The sequence below is a fragment of the Anas platyrhynchos genome, chromosome 5, assembly GCF_047663525.1.
Source record: "Anas platyrhynchos isolate ZD024472 breed Pekin duck chromosome 5, IASCAAS_PekinDuck_T2T, whole genome shotgun sequence".
Classification (NCBI taxonomy): Eukaryota; Metazoa; Chordata; class Aves; order Anseriformes; family Anatidae; genus Anas; species Anas platyrhynchos.
This window is the reverse complement of record NC_092591.1, coordinates 28047839-28067701: the sequence shown is the minus strand read 5'-3', so window position 1 is coordinate 28067701 and position 19863 is coordinate 28047839. Positions and strand designations below refer to the sequence as shown.

Below are 19863 nucleotides of genomic sequence, written 5' to 3'. Positions count from 1 at the left end.
GTGGCTGTTGGTGCAGGTCAGAGACAGAAACTCATCCAAGTGACAGTCAGGAGACCAGCAGGGAGCAGGACTCCCATCTTCTATTTCCCTACACTGAATTTTATCTTTGGCTTTGCTTAGCTGCCTCCTCTTTGCAGGTACAGAGCTCACCTTGAGGGTTGGGATATGAGTCTTACCTAGAAAACATCCCTGCATTTTGGGTACAACAGACATGTCTGCAGAGACTTTTGACATCAGAGGTTCTTCATTTTCCTATCAGCTTTTTATAAAGCCATTTGGATCTGTATTGTTAATTTTGTTATTATTTCAGGTAGATTTTCTCAGCAACAGCAAAGCATAGACCTGCTTTATTTCAATCTGCCCTGTAAGTCTGAAACCATTTACAGCAGTGGGACAGGGGACATGAGAGCTCCTAAAACTCTTTCTCTGTTTTTCATGTATTAGCTTCAAAGATTTGAGGAGGGAAAAATAAATAAATAAATAAATAAATAAATAAATAAATAAATAAATAAATAAATATTTTAGGTTGGTCCTAATAACAAATATATCCAGAGGGTTTCAGGAAGCGGAGGATAGTGTTTCACTGAAAACAGGCAGCAAAGCATCCATCTTTCTGTCCTTGGCTTTATCCTCAGCTATATCGAATACAGGAAGAGTTATGTGGGTTTCCACATGTGTGTGACAGGTACGAGCAGACAAATACACACAGCCTCAGGAATACTTACATCAAAATCTACTTTCTCACCCTCGGGTATTTTAGGAGCAGTTAGTCTGCAGAGAGACAAGGAAAAAAAAAAGAGAGAGAATTTTCTTGTTAAAAAATAGTCAGCTTTTTAAAGAGCAGGTTCTGAACTGATCTGCTCTTGGGAATGATGCTGACAAGGAGAAATCTTAATGGAGTTGCAGAGGTGTGAAACAGCAAGTCGATTGAAAACTACTCCAGAAAGCATTAGGGACCTGTGAACTTCATGGAAGGTTGTGCAGGACAGGGACATGCCCCTAAAAACTCTTTCCATTCCCAAAATCTGTGGTCATTCCCTACCAGACAGGAACATTGTGGCTTCCAAAGCTGTCGGTGCAGTGCTGTACACTTAGTTCTGGGCATTCAGTGCAGTGGGAAAGGAAGGTCCTTATGAAACCTCTGTTAAGCTCTAGCCAGCCCTGCCCAACATTTGCCATCCTTCCTATTGTCCTCAGCCCTGGATGGATGGGCAGCTTCCCAGCCATGGGCTCTCACAAAGAATTTACTGCAGAGCCACCTCATTTCCATGGAAAGCTGTGAGACTTGGACAATTTCACCAACTCCACCAGGAATTGGTCTTAAGACCCTGGCCAGTAACTACTGCTAAGGCGTCCTCTGGCAGGAGCAGGCAGCCTGGAAAGGCACGTAGGAATGGCTGGATGTTGCACGAGGGAGGGTTGCACAAAGGTTAATGGCCATTTGCCCAACAGACACTGTATGGGCTTCTGCTAGATCAGAAAAAAATGATCCCAGGGTTTTGAAACCCCCTGCCCTTCATACTTACTTTATTCTGGGCTTCTCCTCTGTATTTGGAAGCATGGAGCAAAACAGGAAGGGAAAAAGAGGGAGAACAGTTAGAACAACAGAGATCATGCCAGCTGCTAAAGTAAAAGGAGGGAAGGGAAATTCAATCTTAGGGGAAACATCCCAAAGAAACTGGTTAAATCGCACATACTTCCAAAAGAAACACACACACTCATACACCCCTTTCTGCTAGGAGAGAATGTGTTTTTTACCCTTAAAACAGAATTTGGCAGAAAAGAATCAAGAGATTGTATAAAAATCCCAAACGTAGCATCTGGAAGGCAATGGTTTCATGTAAATGCTAAATTATTTTTCTCAAACTGTTGGGACCAAAGCTCCGAGGTGGACAGCTGGGCTGGAGGGTGGAAGAAAACATTGCCTTTTTCAATCAGCACTTCCCTCGCTGGAGTTAACCTGAATTCTGAGTGGCGACAACGATAAATAGGGTTGGCTTAAATGCCTCACTTGGGGGCCAGGAGGGAAAAAGCCTGATGCCACGCATTTTCTCTCTGCCCACTGGCTCCTAAGATAGCTTAGTGCAGGTATCCCTGAGATATCTTGGTGCCATGGGGAAGATGTTTCTTGTGTACAGCGTGGTGGCCCTCAATCCCAGCCTGCCAAGACCGTCCTCTCTTAGTGAGCATCCTCTCCTGCTGAGGTACATGCCAAATTCCTATAAATGTTGTTCATGATGATCTCTGCATCCCCAGGAAAGGTATAATGGCCTAGTGGGAAGGCTAAACCATCACAGACTGCCAGCTCTGGGCCCGGTGGCAGTCAGAGGTGTCCCCCTGCCACAGGTGACCTTTCCCTGGCTCTCAGAAATGTGCTGCCCTAGGAGCTACTTGCTTAACATTTGTGCTTGCGATCAGTCCCCCTCCCTGCTCTGCTTTTTGAACTTCAGCTGTTAGCCCCAGTGTAACGCTGCTCAGTTCAGCACTGTCGGTCTCACAAATAGGAGTGAATTAAACCTACGTGTTTATTCTGGCCCCGTCTCACAGGGACCCAGGTCGACTTTCATAACCACACGCTACGTTTGAACTTTCAGAGATGCTGGATTTTGCTGTACAAGACTCTCTCTGTGTTGGTTCAGTGGGAGGAACTGAAATAAAAAGCTCACAGCCTATTGAATCTGGTAAAAACAGGCAGCTTAGTAAAGGAAAATTAAAACTAGCCTCCCTCAGGAGCAGCTGCGTGAGCCTGGTTATCCGTATCGTGATACAGAAAGCTATTATACTATATTTTTTCAAGTGCTTATTTGCATCCATCTATTTTGGGACTGATGGAGGAAATTGGGGATAGCAAGTGGAACAGAATAGAATAAAATAAAATCAAACATTTTAAGGGAATAAATAGAAAAACTATTTATTCAGTTATATATATATATATATATATTCAGTTTTATAGAAAAACTGGAACTGAAAAATATTTAGCGGAGATGCTTGCAAGGATGTTGGATAATCAAAACTGGAGGAGATTACTGGAAATAGGTAACTGGAATAATTAAGAGAAAAGACATGAGAGATGAATAAAAGAGATCAGAAACCAAGCTTTCTTTTCTCTCACACTTTCCCGTATCAATTTCAGTAATGAAATTTTGGAAGTAGACACTTTCCTCATTTACTGCAAGAACACTGCCTACCAAAACATATCTCAGCTGAGGCCTCTAAATGCCAAAGCAATGCTAATAAAATAAACAGCAAGTAATTAGAAAAGTGTTTTAGAGCACTCATATAAAGGAAACCACAAATCGCTCCTGAAGAAAAATACTATTAGGCAAAAATGCACTTCTATATTTCTCTGGTTATTTTTTTTAATTGTTTTGCTTTTCAAATAACCAGTGAGCTTCTTAAAATATAAGCTGAATTGTTTTGTTTTAGATCTGGAAAGAGAAAAAGTAGTCACGATTAACCAGTCTGCTAGGGATGTTATTTACACAGGATTCCCTTCCCTCATGCCATACCCAGATAATTTTCAGAAACACTCCTGTTTAACTTAAAGCTGTCAATTAGTAACACTTCACAGAGAGAAAAAGAACAGAGGAAATGACGGATTTTGTTTGTTGACCTTGGCTGCCAGGATTGACACCTGTCTGTCAATGACTGGGTGAATTTGGCTTCAGCCGCTAGCAAATCAGCATTTTACACATAATTACACCAACAAACAATTGCCAAAATAAAATTAAGGTGAGTTAGTTTTCCTGAGAAAAAGAAATTGTAGTTATGATATTTAAAGGTACCTCCAGAAAACCAGAAAAGGGGATAACAAAGAAACAGGAGCATTTAAAAGGAAGAGCAATAAACCCGTCCTTTGCAGTGCATGATCCAGCATGGTCCATACTGTATGCACCAAAAGGAGCCCAGGGAAGTGATTTTGAGATGCCCCATCTTTCAAGACACTGAGTTAAGGAACTGGGCCAAAGTTTGTTGACACACAGGAATTGTCGTAGCAAATTCCTGCTCCTGTTGGTGGATTTTGACTGATGTTCTGCTCAATCTGCCCATGAAGCATGGGGCTGTGACAAAATCCCCACATACAACCCTGCCAAAAGAAGGCAAGAACCACTGGAAATCCAGTTTCACTGACATGGCAATTAGAGTCTCTTAGTTTCTGGTTTCCGAAAGGGTTGGCTCCTGGAGAACACACACCACCAAAAATACACCCAGTTCTCCTGCCCAGTCAGCGAGACATTCCCACAAATGCTCCCCTTTCTCTGAATCCATCTGACCTGCCTTTGTTTCATTCAGAAATCCCTAAACACCCTCCTCCTGCATCCCACTTCTGAGAAGCAGCTTCTCTAACTCACAGTCTGTCCTTGAAAATCAATATGCTATTGAAAAAAATAAAAGGAAAGAAAGAGAAAAACGAGAGAAAGAAAGAGAGGGAAAGATCCCATTCTGAAGTGAAAATTGGCATCAGGGTCTCTGAAAGGTCCTCAGGGGATTTCTCTAAAACTGAAAAAGAAAAAAAAAAAGGGGGGGGGGGGGGGGGGGGGGGAGGGGGGAAAGACAAAGAAAAAAAAAAGGAAATAAGAAAAGCCTGAAAATATAGAAAAAGAAATGTAGTTTCAAGGAGTGTTGAGCTTCGTCTTTGGAAACAGCTGGCCAGGTTGGGGTCATGTGGACACAACTGAGCTACCTCAAAACCTTCAAGTCCATGAGAGCTTTCTATACCTTGAAAATGATTTTGGATTTGGCCCAGGGACAGTAAGTTACCTGCCCACACACCAGAGCAAAATTGACCCCGTGTACATTTGGATTCGGTCCTTCCACAAGTCTTGTTCCCATCCATGTGCTCCAGGGCCTATTCGACCCAGTGTTGAAGAGCACAGTCTTTTAAGCAAAATTTAGAAATTATGACACATCAGTCTGAATAAATTTATTCAGATGCTCCATATTAAGCACAATTTTAGGTGCATGGCTGGAGCAGAAGTTTAAATATCTGCAAATTCAAGCCTGAAGAGCATGACTTTCCAGGCTGGGTGGGAAAGGCATGTCCACACAGTGCCCAGCTTCTCTTTTTAATCATGCCTCTGGCATTTGAGAGACTTTCCTGGTGGTTTGGATAGGGACGTTTCGCTACTGAGAGGTATGATACAACAGGATCTAGATACAAAAAAAGAAGAACAAGCTTCTAGAGCTGGGGTTTCACCACCTGCCATCCCAGTGGGGGTGTGCAGGCTTCTCAACACAACAGGGATCCCCCTGGGAGTGACTGGATATACACAGTGAGCGATTCTTTGCGGCAGAGATGTTTTGGCCCAGTTCCTGAGTTTAAAATGAGGCGAGGAGCAAAAACAAACAAACAAAGAAAAAGAGCGAGATGTTAGGAAGATGACTCTGTTGTCCTATGACAACACCGAGCTACCATCGTAGTATCCGCCTTCTTCATCAGCTGTAGGTTGAAGGACAAAAGCAAAAGAAAAGAAGCACAGTAGTCAATCCACAACCAGTGCTGTTGTCCTGAGAGAAACTATCCTCACTCCCTCCCCACTACGCTGGGAACCTGGGGCTCTCTGGAGATGGGATAATGGGGAGTAACATAAAGAAGAGGGTGTCTAGCTCCTTACAACAGCAACACAACAATATGAAGGAGTGATAAGAGGTGGTACATTTGCCAGCTGTGAAGTTTTGGAAACAAGTGGACTTAAAACAGTGTCACATCCTGATATGAAAATGCCAGATCATGAACTGGTGGAAATCTGGGTAGGTACAGAGCTGAATTACAGGTCTACCAGTTTGCAGCAGGTAAAGGTGTGTCCTATAATGTACACCATCCCACATTGCCCAGCGTACTTGGGCATATCAAGTTATAAGCCAAACTCAGCTTTGTACCTGACAGAAGTTTTGACTTTCTAGCTCATTCTGAAGTTCTGCACTTCTGATCACTAAAGTCATCCTGTAAGGAGCTCAATAGCAGGTTTTATGAGAATCTGATAAAAATTAACCATCCTTCCAAAGACTTTCCTGAGTGTCTGCTATGAAAGCTGCAGCTTTAGTTATGTGGAACTAAGGACAAAGCAATAGACGCAGATTCAGCCTCATAACCAAACCCCAAACTGTCTGGACTTGTGTATCCAGAGAGCAAAACTTTCATGTGTGTGGGAACAAAGCATTCAGGTCCCTAAGCCATCAGCTAGGGACTCCTCCTTTCACTTCTCTGCCTTTGTTGCTCACTTCTGTCTGTCCACAACAACAAACTACATCAGACCTTTCTGAAAACAGCCTAGAACACACCACAGAAGGAGATCTGAGCCCTTCTCAATCACACGTTGTGGGCTGTTATCTAGTCAGGGCCACTATAAGGGACATGCTGACCCACAAGCTTCAAACAACAAATAGCCTGAGGTCACTGCAGCGAGGCTAAGACCTGCAGCATCTGCAGTGCCCTGCCTGTTTCATGAAGCTCCTGTGCCTTTTGGAGGTTGGGTTTGGCTAGCAGACAACCCTTTTCTCCATGTTCACCCAAAGCCATCCAGAGAGGCCATTTCCCTCCCGTGCTATCTGTGCTCTTGAAAAAGGTTGGTGTTTTTAACAGTTTCCCCAGCGCTGAAAGAGAAGAAGGGTGAGGGTCTTTAGAGGCATCACGTACCTTCTTCAGGGGCTTCCTCTGCAGGTGTCAAGGTGTGAGCAGCGATGCAAAGACAGGAGATAGGAAGAAGAAGAAAAAAAGAACAGATATTTAAAGCTCTTGGAAGCCTGAGGAAGAGACCAGGGAATGCATGAAGGGGGGGAAAAATAAAGGAATTAGTGAATTAAGGCAAGGAGAAGAGGTATCTGGAGAGGCTGTTGGGAGTTAAAGGTGCTGTAAGGTTAAAGTAGTAGTAAGCATTGAGATTAAAGGAGAAGAGGGCTGCAAGTGATCATTGTGGTTAATATTTGTTTCTCTTGCTTTGTTCTCTTCTACCAACCCAGGACTCTTGTTCAACACACGCACACTCAAGTTGCAACTACACACAGTAAATCAGAAGTCATGTCACATACCTGGCTCATGAACTTCAGGTGTGAAGTGTCATGGAACAAGGTGCGATGGAAAATAAGAGAATGAGAACGAGAAACCTGTTATTTCACACAGCAAGAGAGCTTTCGAGCCAAAGGGGAGGAGAGGTAGAGAGGAAAAGGGGAGAGGGGAACGAGGTTGAGAAGTAAACCTGAGATGAAATAAATCGATTACATTTGAAACAGCATATAGACAGAAGTCACAGGGTGGGAGAGGAATTCGGTCAGGTGGAACAGGCAGCTTCATGATGTGTGATGGTCAAAAAAAATAAATACATACATAAAACAGCTTAGGAGCATTATATGCATAAAGCATAACCTGGCAACACAATGTGCCAAGGTCTACCTCGATTTGAAATATGCACATGAACATAGTCAGCACTCTTAAAGCATTGGATCCATCCTTTTCTACAGCAGCATTCCAGCCATTTGAGATAAACGTGATGTGGTCTGGAAACCTCCTGAAATACCTGCTGTAACTCAGCAGCAGCAGCAGCTAACCTCTAGAGAAGCTCAGTTCTCTTTTCTGGATCTCTGGCTCGTGCCATTTTCTTCCTTGAAGACAATCTGGATGTCTGTATAAATCTATCACTCGTCTTCACATCCATTTGCAATGTAGATTTACAAATGGATTACTTCAGAGGAAGAAAATGTTGATTAAAAGTCTGTGCAGGCCTGCATTTCATTCTTCTGGTTTTGGCAAAGCAGGAATCGATTAGCAGTGCAGATTTGAGGGACAGATTTTGCTTTTCAGCCGTACACACGCTGCTGAATATTTTGCAAAGCAGGCATAAAAATAATGCAAAATTGCACTGTATTTTTATTCACTGTGTATAGTCAATGGGACAAATTCTGCCCCAAGATTTGAAATGAAGCTTTTGCTATAGGACAAAATACTCCTTCACATACTATGGCACAGGATTTAACCCATTCCACAAGGATGCATTTTGCCGATCTGCTCTTTCACAATAGTATACGTGTTCCGTGGCTTTTAGTAACATTTTCAAAGAAGAAACTGAAACAATGCAGAACAAGGAGAGAAATCCACAACCCCAAATGCATGCGAGGCACAAGCTCTGATTAACAGCTTGGTCATGATCTCCTGTCAGCATGTATTTGGCTCCATGCAGGCTGTCCCAGCAGACAGACACTGGGGAGTTTAGAAGTTAAATCACATACCTGGAGGGGGGGCTTCATTTAGTAGGAAGTGTCAGGGGAAAAGCATCCAAAAGGAAGATAGAAGAATTAGAAGTTATTCAGGAGGGGATCACCTCAAACTTTGGTAAGACCAGGCTGAAGGGGGGTGTCATTTGCATACTAGATTATGGGGAGAGGACGTTAATAAGAGGGGGAGAGGGGAACAGTGATAGTGGGGTGTGAAGTAAACAGGGAAGGGATGCCAGAGAGAGGAAGATTAAAGGAATTTGAATACTCTCTGCCCAAGCTGCTGTGTAGTCACAGCCCTAAAAGCTTGCACGGGCGCTAAAACATTTCTTCTAAGCTTCCTACAAGGTGTCACCCCAGTTACAAATATTTAATCTGTGTTTTCTACAGGGAGAATACATTTTAGGGAATCGTAAGAATGGATTGATTCTTTGTGACTCTGGTTTTCTTCAGCATCTTCAAATTCCTATGCACAGGAACACTTCGGATTAATACATAGGAATTTAGATGTCACACACATGCACTTGGTTAGGTGGAAAGTGTCAGCAAAGAAAAGTAAAGGAATTAGAAGAAGAAACACAACAGCAACAGCTCTGACCTTGTGCAGGACCAGGCTGGGACTCATGAGATGCATTAGACAAAGACAGCATTAACAGCACAGAAACTAAATAATAACAAGGCAGCACGAAGAGCTGCAAGAGGCTCTCATTCTGCTTACATCTTTATAAACCTTCCTTTTTGCTCATGTTAGAGACAGACAGTTACAGGAAAAAAAAGCACAGAAGGCTGTAGGTATGGCTTGACTGTTAATCGGATTTCATTATTAATTTGCACAAATTTCAAGCCGATATGTGTGCCTGAGCTTGAGACCAACGCCCAGGACTTTGGAAGGCATGCAGGGGGCAGAGACATATGGGGTGGCTGGGATGGCAGCAAGGAGCTCCAGCTCGTGCAAACACAGCTCAGGAATGACATAGCCACAGGTAATGAGGAATTAATATCATTAACGTGGGAAGGGCAGGATAGGAAGCAAGAAGCTGTGGGAGCAGTAGGGAGGTGAGAAGCAGCACACAGAGGGATGTTGAAGCATTAAGTCACACCAAATCAATCCCTGCCTGTCGCAGGAGCACTGCTGCTCTGCTCAAAACCAAGAGGCTGGTCTCCCTCTGCGGACCGCGGAGAGGAACAGCCAGGGTGGACGGCTCTGAGAGATGGCTGGATTTAGAAAGCTGCCCAAAACAGTACAAAACCTTTTTCACAGCTCAGAGGGTGCTGCGAGTTCGATTTCTGCTTTTCCACACAATAAACATCCTAACGTTCCCACTCTCAGCATGAGGACAGCTCTGAGGCCACTCAGCAGCTGTCATTAGAGTGCACGCACGGAAATACTTGTTCACAAAAACGTTATTACATCTTTCATGCAACAGTTAGCTCATCCTCATTATTATGCACCACAGGGCGGAGGAAAGTATTATTGATGGAAGGTGTAAGGAAGCTGCAAGTTACAGTTTATCATTAATGTTTTGTATTTTTATCGGGTTCCTTCCACCATCTTTGAATTCCTGAGTATAATATTAGAGTTACTGCTATTGTTTTGTGTCCGAAATCACAGCTCCAAATACATCTCAGTATTTCAAAACTCATGTAAATTCAGCTAAGATTTTGGTTAAAAAAATAAAAATGAAACAGTTTCACAACCAAAGCTTGCATGGATATTAACATTCTGAAGCAAAACCATCTTTTTTTTTTTTTTTTTTTTTTTTTTGTGCCTTGTGACAATCTCTCATTCCAAATTCATGTTCTTGCATTGCACTATATATACTCCACGTTATCCATAAAGCCAATGCTTCAGAACTATTTCCAAATGAATTTTCATCTCAAAAGTTGGACCTCTTCCCAAGAGGAAAGAAAAAAAAATCTAAAATGTTGGATCAAAATGTTTGGTTTCACCCAAATAAAAATAAATTTCAATATCTGCCAAAAAAAGCTTTCATTCTTCTTTTTATTTTTTAATGTTTTGGTTTTTGTTTGCAAATTTTCCACTTAGTCCCAATTGAGAATACAACCCAATTGTGAAATTGCCAAACAGCTGAATTTCCAGCACACAATAACCCTTCAGATTGACGCAGAGGAATTCAGAAGTCACATACCTGGTTCATGGACTTCTTTAAGAGGGAAGTAGCAGGGAAGGAGATGCAAAGAAAGATAAGAGAATTAGAGCAAGAAAGAGAGGATCATTAAAAAAAACAAACAAAAAAATATACTTTTTTAGCTAGGGTGGAGGGGTTAAAAGGGTAAAAAACATTAATAAGATTAAAAGAGAAGTCGAGGGGAAAATGGATGTCAATCAAAATTGTGGAGAGGAAGGAGAGAGGGTACTGGGAGATGAGAAATGCAGGAGAATGACGTATACTCATGTTATATACCACTACCATCAGCAGACATAAAGAATAACTTGTGATTAAATCAGGTCCACAGGTTTGAATGTGTAAAAAGGGCCTAGACAACCCGTCCTTATTCATGTGCATAGAAATCCCAACCGCTGCAGAAACCAGCGAGCTCGGGGGAGCAGGTGTTGATTTCCCCAGCAGCCAGGATTTCCCCCCTAGTGCATGGAGCAGGCACAGGGATGTGAAGGAGAGCATGAGCACCTTTCTGCTCCCCGACCCATGGGACTGAGCATGGGGTCACAGCTAGCTGGGCATGCAAGGAAGGGCTGAGAGGGCAGTTTAAAGGTAAAGGGGTTTTGGGTGGTGGGAGGATGCTCAGGTAAACACGTTGTACTATTTTGCTAATTGCACAGACCACCTTGCCAGATCTGAGATTTAATGCGCATTGTAAAAATCAAGCAGAACTGCAACCCTGCTATCCCTTTGTTTGCATGATGCACATTAACCTAGGAGAAAATAAATAAATAAAACCTCCAGGTCAGCACACGCTTCTGCAAAACTGAGTGTTGTCTCCATGCAGTGATGGGGTGGGAGGCCGAGGGATGTGGCACTAGGGCCAGCTGGGAGGAGATGCTTTGGGGAGCACTATCCCCATACCAACTGGTACCCCTATGGACAGCCTGGCCAGGGAAATCAGAGCATGGGGGAAATCAAAGCTCTGCATGCAGCAGGGAAGGCCAACTGGTGCCGCATCAAGGGCAGCAGTGAGAACTGTTGCAGCCCATCACCAAGCGAAGCAGCTCTCAGCAAGCGCCCAGAGGATGCTTTCACATCCTCTCCTCTTCAGCCACCGCCAGGACTCCTGCACATGTTACCACTCTGGACAGAGCTAGAGGGATTTGCAAATGATGGCACATACCTTCCGCATGAGCTTTGGCAGGTGGGAAGAGTCACAGAGCAAAATGCAAAGGAAGACAAGAGCGTTAGAGACATCAGAACAACCTTGTACTCGTACCAAGAAGAGGGGAGGGAGAGTCTGAGGATATATTGCAGGGAAATAAAATGAACACAGATACAGAAAGCACTACTGGGGGGGAGGATGCAGATAGTCTGAGGTATTAAGAACATAAAACTGATTTACGCAGCCATATCAGTGGCATTTGTCTTAAACTCACACTGCTGCTGTTCTGGATGAAGCATGCACCCTCACAGGGCTGCTGCCGGCCCAGGCTCAGCAGATTCACAGCCTGAGGCCAGCACCCTCCTGGTGGCACAGGGCCGTGCTTGCCACCACAAGACAGCGGCCTAGAAACACCATTGCATGAACATGAAGAAAGCCGTCTTTAACCATTTGCAAAGCTAAAACACAGAATAGTTGCCTGTTGCTTCACACAGCAGGCTTTAACCTTAGCTGTGGGCACGCGGGGAGGCTGCTGTAGGAGCAGCACACCCAGTGGGGCACACCTGCGGGTTGCCCAGAGGCCCGACCCTCCCCACATAGAGGACCAGGACAAGCCTCCCAGCCAGACCCAACCCATCTCAAAGCACAGAGACTTTTCAATCCTTGCAAGAGGTTTACATTTCCCTTCTGTAAACTACTTTACAGAAGTTTCTTTTTAATTTTTCGTGCAACAATTGCCACGTAGCATCACCAGGACACCAAACGTCAGGACAGAACATGAAGGAAGAGTACAAAAACCAACACAGTGGCAAGTGCAATTCCACACCGAGGTGCCTGGCTTCAACTCCTGCTACTTTTTACCACCTTATGACCTCCTGGCCACAGCAGAGCTTACTCTGAACAATGGGGATTCAGGGGTCATCTCACATACCTTCCTCATGAGCTTCATTAGGTGGGAGGTGCCACAGGACAGGATGGAAAGGAACATTAGGAGAGACACATTAATACATAGGCTGATATTACACAGGCTGAAAACTCTATCAGGCTGGAGAGAAAAGTTTAATCCCAGTAAGGGATGCACTTATGGCCAGGAGGAGCAGGAATTTGAGATGTAGGTGAGCGGAAAATAACTGCACCATGTGAAAGGAATGGACAAAAACATATTGCTTGGGTGCTCAGGTACAGGCTGGACTTTTCCTCTGAGTCCGGGTTCTTAGGAAAAGCCTTCTGCCATCATGCAGATTGGCTTTATGGCAGGCTGTGCACTGGGCGGGAGGGCAGAGCCTGGGGTGCCAGCAGTGCAGCACCCATGCCAATGCCCAGGACCTTGTGCCTGGAGCTTTGCCTGCTCTGGTTGGAAAGGGAGCTTTCTACGGCAGCAGGCAGCTCCTCTGATGCACAGATGGGGGAAAAAGTGAAGGTCCAGCATCTGGCTTCCAGAGACATGGACCAGAGCAGATTTGCCACTTAAAGTGGGCATTCAGGCAGTTAGGTTTGGTCAGGCAGGAGTGGGTTAGCCTACAAAGGAGGAGGTTATGGAGGAAATATGGAAAGCAAAGACAATGCCACGTAACCACGTCTTGCTCCTCTTGCACCACCCTTGAATTCCTCCCAGTGCTAAGGGGAGGATGGGGAGGAATTGGGAAGGTCACAGCACATACCTTCTTCGTGAACTTCAGCAGCTGGGATGCGGCAGGGAGCAAGAGCAATGAGATGGAAAATGAGAAGTGTTAGACTAAAGGGTGTGTGAACACAACGGGGGAGTCTAAAAAAACATGGGGGGGGGGGATGAAATAGAGAAACAGAGATGAAATGGAGACAGGCAACCGAAGCACGCACAGACAGAAGAAATGTAAATCCTTCTGGACCTGCGTTCTGCAAAAATCCTGCCATCTGCTACCCCCATTATAAAGAGGATTACCTGGGTTTTGAATATGCCCATAGCAGAAAACTTTGCAAATGCAAAGGGAACCGACACACCCTTTGGCTCCTCATACCCGGAGCACCATGGCCCAAACCTCTCACGTGCAAAGGGTGGGTTTCTGTTCCAGCCCCTCTTCTGCCCCTGCAAATACCGTGCGCAACGCGGGGAGCTAGCTGGGATTTCTTGCCAGCCTCTGCATAAATAGGATTAGTAACACCTACATTCTGTGGTGTTATTATTTATATTATATATAATATTATATATTATAGTCTATAACTCGTAATATATACAGCATATTATATATAATATTACATATTATCACATATGTACTGTGTAATGTGGCTACAAGCGTACCTTACCCCAGATGGATTTTGGTTTTAAAATCCATCCGATCATTATCTGCCAAGCTACACAGGAGAAACCAGTGGACGTGGGATATAAACCTTTATAGCCAGACCCCCACCACAGGTATTACAAGCACCCAGGGCTCAAAATCAGCCTGGGAGCCCACTGTGGCCTGCAGGAGGGGATGGTGCCCTCATTTCCCATGCTGCTGCCTCCCCAAAACCGCATGGATACAGGTAGGTATGGGATACCCACTGTGGAATCCCCAAACTTCTGCAGACACCCTGCTAAACCAGCAGTTTAAGGAAGCAAATGTTGTCAGGTGAGGAATCCTTTGCCACAGCATCCTTCTCTTGCCTCTTGTTTTCTTCTACCACCTTGCAAAACGAGGCGAGCATCAGCTGAGCCCTGCTGCAGGGAAGAGTGGGGCTGAGAAGTGCTTTCACCTACCTTCCTCTTGGACCTCTTCTGTGGGTGGGAAACGGCAGGCGGCGAAGGGAAGGGGAGAAGAAAATTAAAACAAGAAATATCTTATTTAAACATTCTTGAGGTTTCCCAAGCTCCCAGGCCGTTATGGGTAGAAATACACAATGATGGAATTACAGGATGAGAGAGAAATAAAAATAACATTTTTATGGGCATATTATGGGGTTATAAATGTTACTGAAATATGGGAATATGACCACAAATGAAAACCACATTAAAAAGTCATCCACTACTTCATTCTTTATTAGAGCTGGTTGAAATTTCCTAAAGCTGTCTTTTGATGAAATTTTAATCAAAAATAAAATTGCTCCATTCCTTCTTTTTTTTTTTTTTTTTCTTTTTTTTTTTTTAATCTGTGTTTCTTGAACGGGTAAAAATTTTGGCCAACAGTCATCAAATGTTGCAATGTCACAGAAATTAATTCCTGAACACCAAGAGATGGACATCAACTTTACAGGCTCTCCCCCCACATCCCATTTTTAAAATCTAAGCTTTGGGAGTGAAAGGAGAAGATTTAACACCTTTGTGACAAGGAAGTCACAGTTCAGTAGAAAAGCTAAGCCAAAATAAATATACATTTGTTTCCATACAGATATATAAACACACACATATATGAATGCTATAGATGTGTAGTCATATATGGATTTTCTACCCAAAAATGGGCCCAGTTTCCTACCAGCTCAATAAGTGACATCAATGGCTGTCATTGCATTGATGTCTATGGCTCAGGACCGAGTCCTGGCCACCAGGTGTGAACTGTTTGCTCTGGATTTCTTCACCCACATTCTTCCTCTGCACCGAGAGAAAGAAAGCAGAAGCCATGTCACATACCTTCTTCATGAGCTTCAGGGGGCAAGTGTCATGGAACAAGAAGCAGCAGCAAACAGGAAAATGAAAACAGAAAACTGTTAGAAAGTGGTATTTGAGTTAGCTAAGGTCTGGAGAAGTTGTTAGAAAGTGATGGAGAGAAGTTATGTGAAAGGAGATGGGTGGCTTTGGAAGATAACACAGAGGTCACACAAAAGTGGAGAGCAATGAGAAGATACAACTCAGAGGAGATGGGCATGCAGATTAAAAAAAAAAAGAAAAAAAAAAAAGAAAAATAGCCACCTGCCTTTTAATTTCATATCACCCTTGAAACCCAAAAGGAGACAGTCAGGGAAGGAAGGAGAGGGGCAAGAAGAAACACTTCTCCTTTTAGGAAGGCTTGTCTGTAGGAATGACACCCTTTGCTCACTCTTTGGGTGTTTGACAAGATGTGAAGAAGGATGGAGCATGAGCAGCACCTTCACCTCCCCGGCTCTGCCCCTCCAGGCAGGTGACCGCTACAGACCTGGAGGCACCTCTGCAATGCGTTTGGCTTTTTTTGAGTCCTTGATGCCCCTGGCAGCAATACTGGGGGAATCAGAGACACAAGACACTGGTGTGTCTTAGGGCTGAAACTACTCTGAGCAAGCCCACATTCTCACCTCTGTTCCCACTACCACTGATGGGAATTGGTTGCAGCAATTTGGGGGAATCCATGGCAAATAAAAACTGCTGCTGCATATGAAATGCCCAGGTGGGACATTTCTGCACAGGGGAAACCTCCTGTGGGCAAACATCCCTCCTCCCAGGCAAGGCTTCATTTCCTGGCCCTTTAGAAGGTCTCTCAGACACTAAGGTCAGCTCCTGGGAGAAAGCAAAGCTCCCGTGGATGTAGCCCAGGGCACCTCACTTCAGTTCCAGATACCTTGGGAAAATGAAGGATGACAACTGAGAGCTACGCTTGCCTGAACATGTCAAAGGTGCCCAGCAAAGACACCAGTACAGCCCCAAATCCTTCCCCTCCCTGCTCTGAAATGACTCAGGTGAAAAAACTGAGGGGTGTGAAGGGCTTTTCATCCTCCATCTTTCCAAAAATCTCCTCTGTGTCTCTATCAGCTTGTCAAATCACTGCTTGCCAGCTAAAGGTATGCTAAAAAACTTCATCTTTGCCAGCCAGTCCCCTGCCTCACCTTCTGCATCCCTCTCAGCACCCTCCCTGGTGCTAAACAACCCACTCTCCAATTCCAAATTTCAGCTACCAGCTTTATAACCAGCCCCTGTGGCTCCTACAAATCCCATGCTTCACTATAACATGAAACCTCTGCATGTCATGGTCCCAGCTTGGCTGGTTTTCTAGTTTCGACTGGTGACCGATCAAGTGTTTCAGATCACCTTTAGCGGCAAGCCCCAAAGAGAAGGGTCAAATACAGACAAGGGAAAGGCAGGACCAAGAATCCAGGAAAGATAAACTACGTTCCAAGTGTTTTGTTACCTTCTTCTTCGTATTCCTCTGCATTGATATAGAGGGGGGGAAAAAAAAGGCAGACAAATCAACCACCAGCCTCAGCGCCCAGCACGCAGCCTGCGATGGGTGGCACATCAGTAGGACATCACCCACAACAGAGCCCTTTACACTCACATGGACATGGGGCGAGAAGCCCTCAGAGCAGCCATTTCCAAATCAGCAAGAAAAATAGCAAACAACATGACTTTGAGGGGAAAAAAAAAAAAAAAAAAAAAGTTATAAAAGGGGGGGAAGACTATATTATATTGGATATTTTCTTGGGCAACAAGGGCTCAGGCATACAAGCACATTAGAAAGAAAGGTGGCAAATGAGCATAAGGAATAACAGCAAAGAAAAAATATGTTTGTTTCTTCATACATTGCTTGTATGCATTGTGTCTTCATGTTTAAAAACAGAAATCATGTATACGAAACCTTCAATATAAATTGCCAGCAGATGGCAGTGCCCCTACAAAAACCGGCAGCGCCCCCTGCAAACAGGACATCAGTTTTGGGCTGAAATCCCAAAGGCTGCCCACAGCACGAAGACAGCCCGGGTGCTACGAATAGCGTACAGATACCAGAAGCTGGTGACAGGTAGGCAGACAGACAGACACACAACGAGGTAGGTGCACTGACACCTGTTTATCCATCAGACAGGGCTAACTGTGCCAGCACATTTTGTTAGCAGACCAACAACAGGCAGACAGGAGAAGCTGCACATGGCCAGTGAGTGCTGCAGACTGGCGTGGAAGCGATTAGAGACAGATTTCAGACTTACCCTCTCCTTGCTCCCTGTGGGAGAGGAAAAAAGGTTATTGAGACTAAATAAATATTTCTTCCACTCTGGAAGAAATTATGGCCAGACTATACTGAAGTAACCCAATGCAATTTTGTTTAAAATCTGTGTTGCTTCTTCTTTCCCCCCTGCTCTTGGAAGAGTCATTTGGTTTTTAGATTAGTAAAGTAGCTGCTTTGGGTGTTAAACTTTTATTTTTAACGATGTAGCTGGCTGCACATGGAACCTCAGCCAGGAATAATCCTACCAGCCCGTGATACCTAGAAGCCAGTGCTGTGCAGGGCTGGTGAAGCCAGACCCCAGTCCTGGTACACTGGGCAAGCCTGTGATGATGTCCAGCCATGCTGTAGGCTCCCTGACCCCTAGAGGTTTTTACCCTATGGCCGTAACACCATTAACTTTATGCTCGGTTCCCATTCCTCACCTCCCCTCACCAACCTCTCCTGCTCTGCCACCACCTTGCACAAAACCCAAGCCCTGGAGCAGCCACGGGCTGCAGAGCGGGGCAAGGCACAGCTGAAAGAGACTGAGCAAGGGACGTGTTATTTGGAGACTGGCCAAAAATGTGCTGAATCTCAACTTTGGATTTTTTGTTTTGTGTTGTGGAAGGGTTGACTGGACAAAATGTCATTTAGCCTCCTCCTCATAGCAGGAGAGGAGGGTAAATGACCTCTGCAGGTCTGTCCTTGAGGCTTCTGATCCTGTGACTGCCCTAAACCACCTATCTTTACCTCCTGGTGTGTAAGTGCCAAAAGAGTTTGGCCACATTTCTCTGGATTTGTTAAAAAGGGCAGAAAGTGGCTCCTCCACTCCACCGTGTTTTCTTCAGCCCCCACCACGGGTGGCACCGTGACCACCGAGGACAAGCTGAGCTGGGTGAGGTGTCAGGAGGATTTCCCCTGTCAGATGAACTTTGGGCCCTGTGGCACCCAAAGGCCCCTCTGCAGTGCCCAGGGGGCTTGGGGCTGTGCAGGAGGTGGCCCCCAGCCCCTCGGGGATGCCCTCGGGCACCGCGTGGAGCCAAGCAAACAGATGAACGTGCAGGCAGCTCCTTCTACTTACACTTCCTCGGTATCAGACATGTTGGCAGCGAGTTTCTAGTCAAAAGATAAAAAGAAAAAAAAAAAAAAGTGTTATTAGCAAGAGAGCCTCCTAAAAAATGCCAAGGCAGGAGCAGATGGGTTGACATTTGAAGACGAAAAAAGGCAGGCGCCTGCTTCCCCGCACAGCAGCCAATCCCCCACCAACACTGCCATTTTCGGAGCAGCGCAGCCCCCTGCCAGCCAGGTCAGATGAGAAGGAGAGGTGGAAAAAGGAAAAGATCAGCTGGCAAGGCGTGCCCCATCAACTCAGCCACAGATGGCCCCCGGGGGTGAAACCTGGACCTGGCTTTGGGTTACCAAGGCCCCAAAGCTCAGGGAGACGGGCAGAGGCCAGGGTGTCCTCTCCCACCCTGCTGACATTTCCATCCCTCCAGCGAGACCAGGGAAATCACAGAATCGTAGGGGCTGGAAGGGATCTCAGAAGATCATCAGGACAAAACCCCTGCCAAAGCAAGTTCCCTAGAGAAATGTTTCCTTCCTTTATGCTGCTACAAGTGGGAAGATGCCAGCTCCAAAGCATTAGTCAGAGCTAAATAAAATAAAATAAAATCCCTGCAGATATACCCAGAGATAACTATTTACTTGTCAGCACGCAGAAACTGTCACTGAGTACCTTAAGTAATAGCGTCTGGCTTACACAGCTGATTAATAAATGAACAATGGTCTGCTGATTAATTCAGGATGAAAACTGGCCAAATGCATAGTGAGGCAATTCACATCAATACAACCAGTTGTATTTATTACAACACATCCTCGCAGCGCGTGGCAGAGACAAATGCCTCCGCGGCACTTTTTTGGCTTGTGTTTCTGAGCTCGAATGGGTTCAGAGATGGCAGCAGCACTGGGCTACGGTTCTCCTAAAAGCCTTGTCTGCCCCGAGAGAGGGGGGCAGAGGTGGGGAAGGGCCCCCCAAACTTCCTCCGAACCAGCAGCAGGTCTTAAATTAGAAAGCCAGGCTCCTCCTGGCCGGGAAACCCAAAGCGTGACTTTCAGGACTTCATTACTCAGCTGATATATGAGAGATGTCTTGAAGGAGCAGGTGGACCGATTTAGGTTCAAAAGGAACAACTGCAGCTCAGAGGCTTTCTATTTCAGAGGAAGGCAGTAATCCCAGAGGCTCCAGCTCTGCCCTATAAGGGCTCCTCTCCATTCCCCAGCAGTGACCCTGGACACCACGCGTTAGCGCCAGCAAGGTTTTGAAAACCCACGTTCTAAACAGGCTGTGCTTTTAGGCTACTCATTTATCCTTTTTTTGTAACTCGGCATTGCCCAGGGAGTTCTGCCAGCCATGACCCTGTTACAAACAGGAGGTTGATCACTTGCTAGGACACACGAGGTCTGGATCCCGTGGACACTTGGTCCAGGGCTGCCTTTAACTGGGTACCTGTGATCGCCC

The 19863-nt window shown here is 45.2% G+C and overlaps 1 protein-coding gene across 5 annotated transcripts in view; it reads right to left on the bottom strand.

Annotated features, from left to right (window-relative positions):
- Window positions 1-19863, bottom strand: part of TNNT3 (troponin T3, fast skeletal type) — a 30695-nt gene that overhangs the window by 7793 nt on the left and 3039 nt on the right. For 2 of the 5 annotated variants that reach the window (XM_072038522.1, XM_072038521.1), the window contains exons 2-9: window positions 18427-18461; window positions 17347-17360; window positions 16554-16571; window positions 14219-14236; window positions 10359-10373; window positions 6638-6655; window positions 1527-1545; window positions 726-771 (exon numbers count right to left, since the gene is read on the bottom strand). In XM_072038522.1, the coding sequence (XP_071894623.1) occupies window positions 726-771; window positions 1527-1545; window positions 6638-6655; window positions 10359-10373; window positions 14219-14236; window positions 16554-16571; window positions 17347-17360; window positions 18427-18446 (168 nt within the window). In that variant the 5' untranslated portion in view covers window positions 18447-18461. The remainder of the gene's footprint in view (window positions 1-725; window positions 772-1526; window positions 1546-6637; window positions 6656-10358; window positions 10374-14218; window positions 14237-16553; window positions 16572-17346; window positions 17361-18426; window positions 18462-19863) is intronic. The other 3 variants (XM_072038524.1, XM_072038523.1, XM_072038525.1) reach the window with 3 other exon arrangements.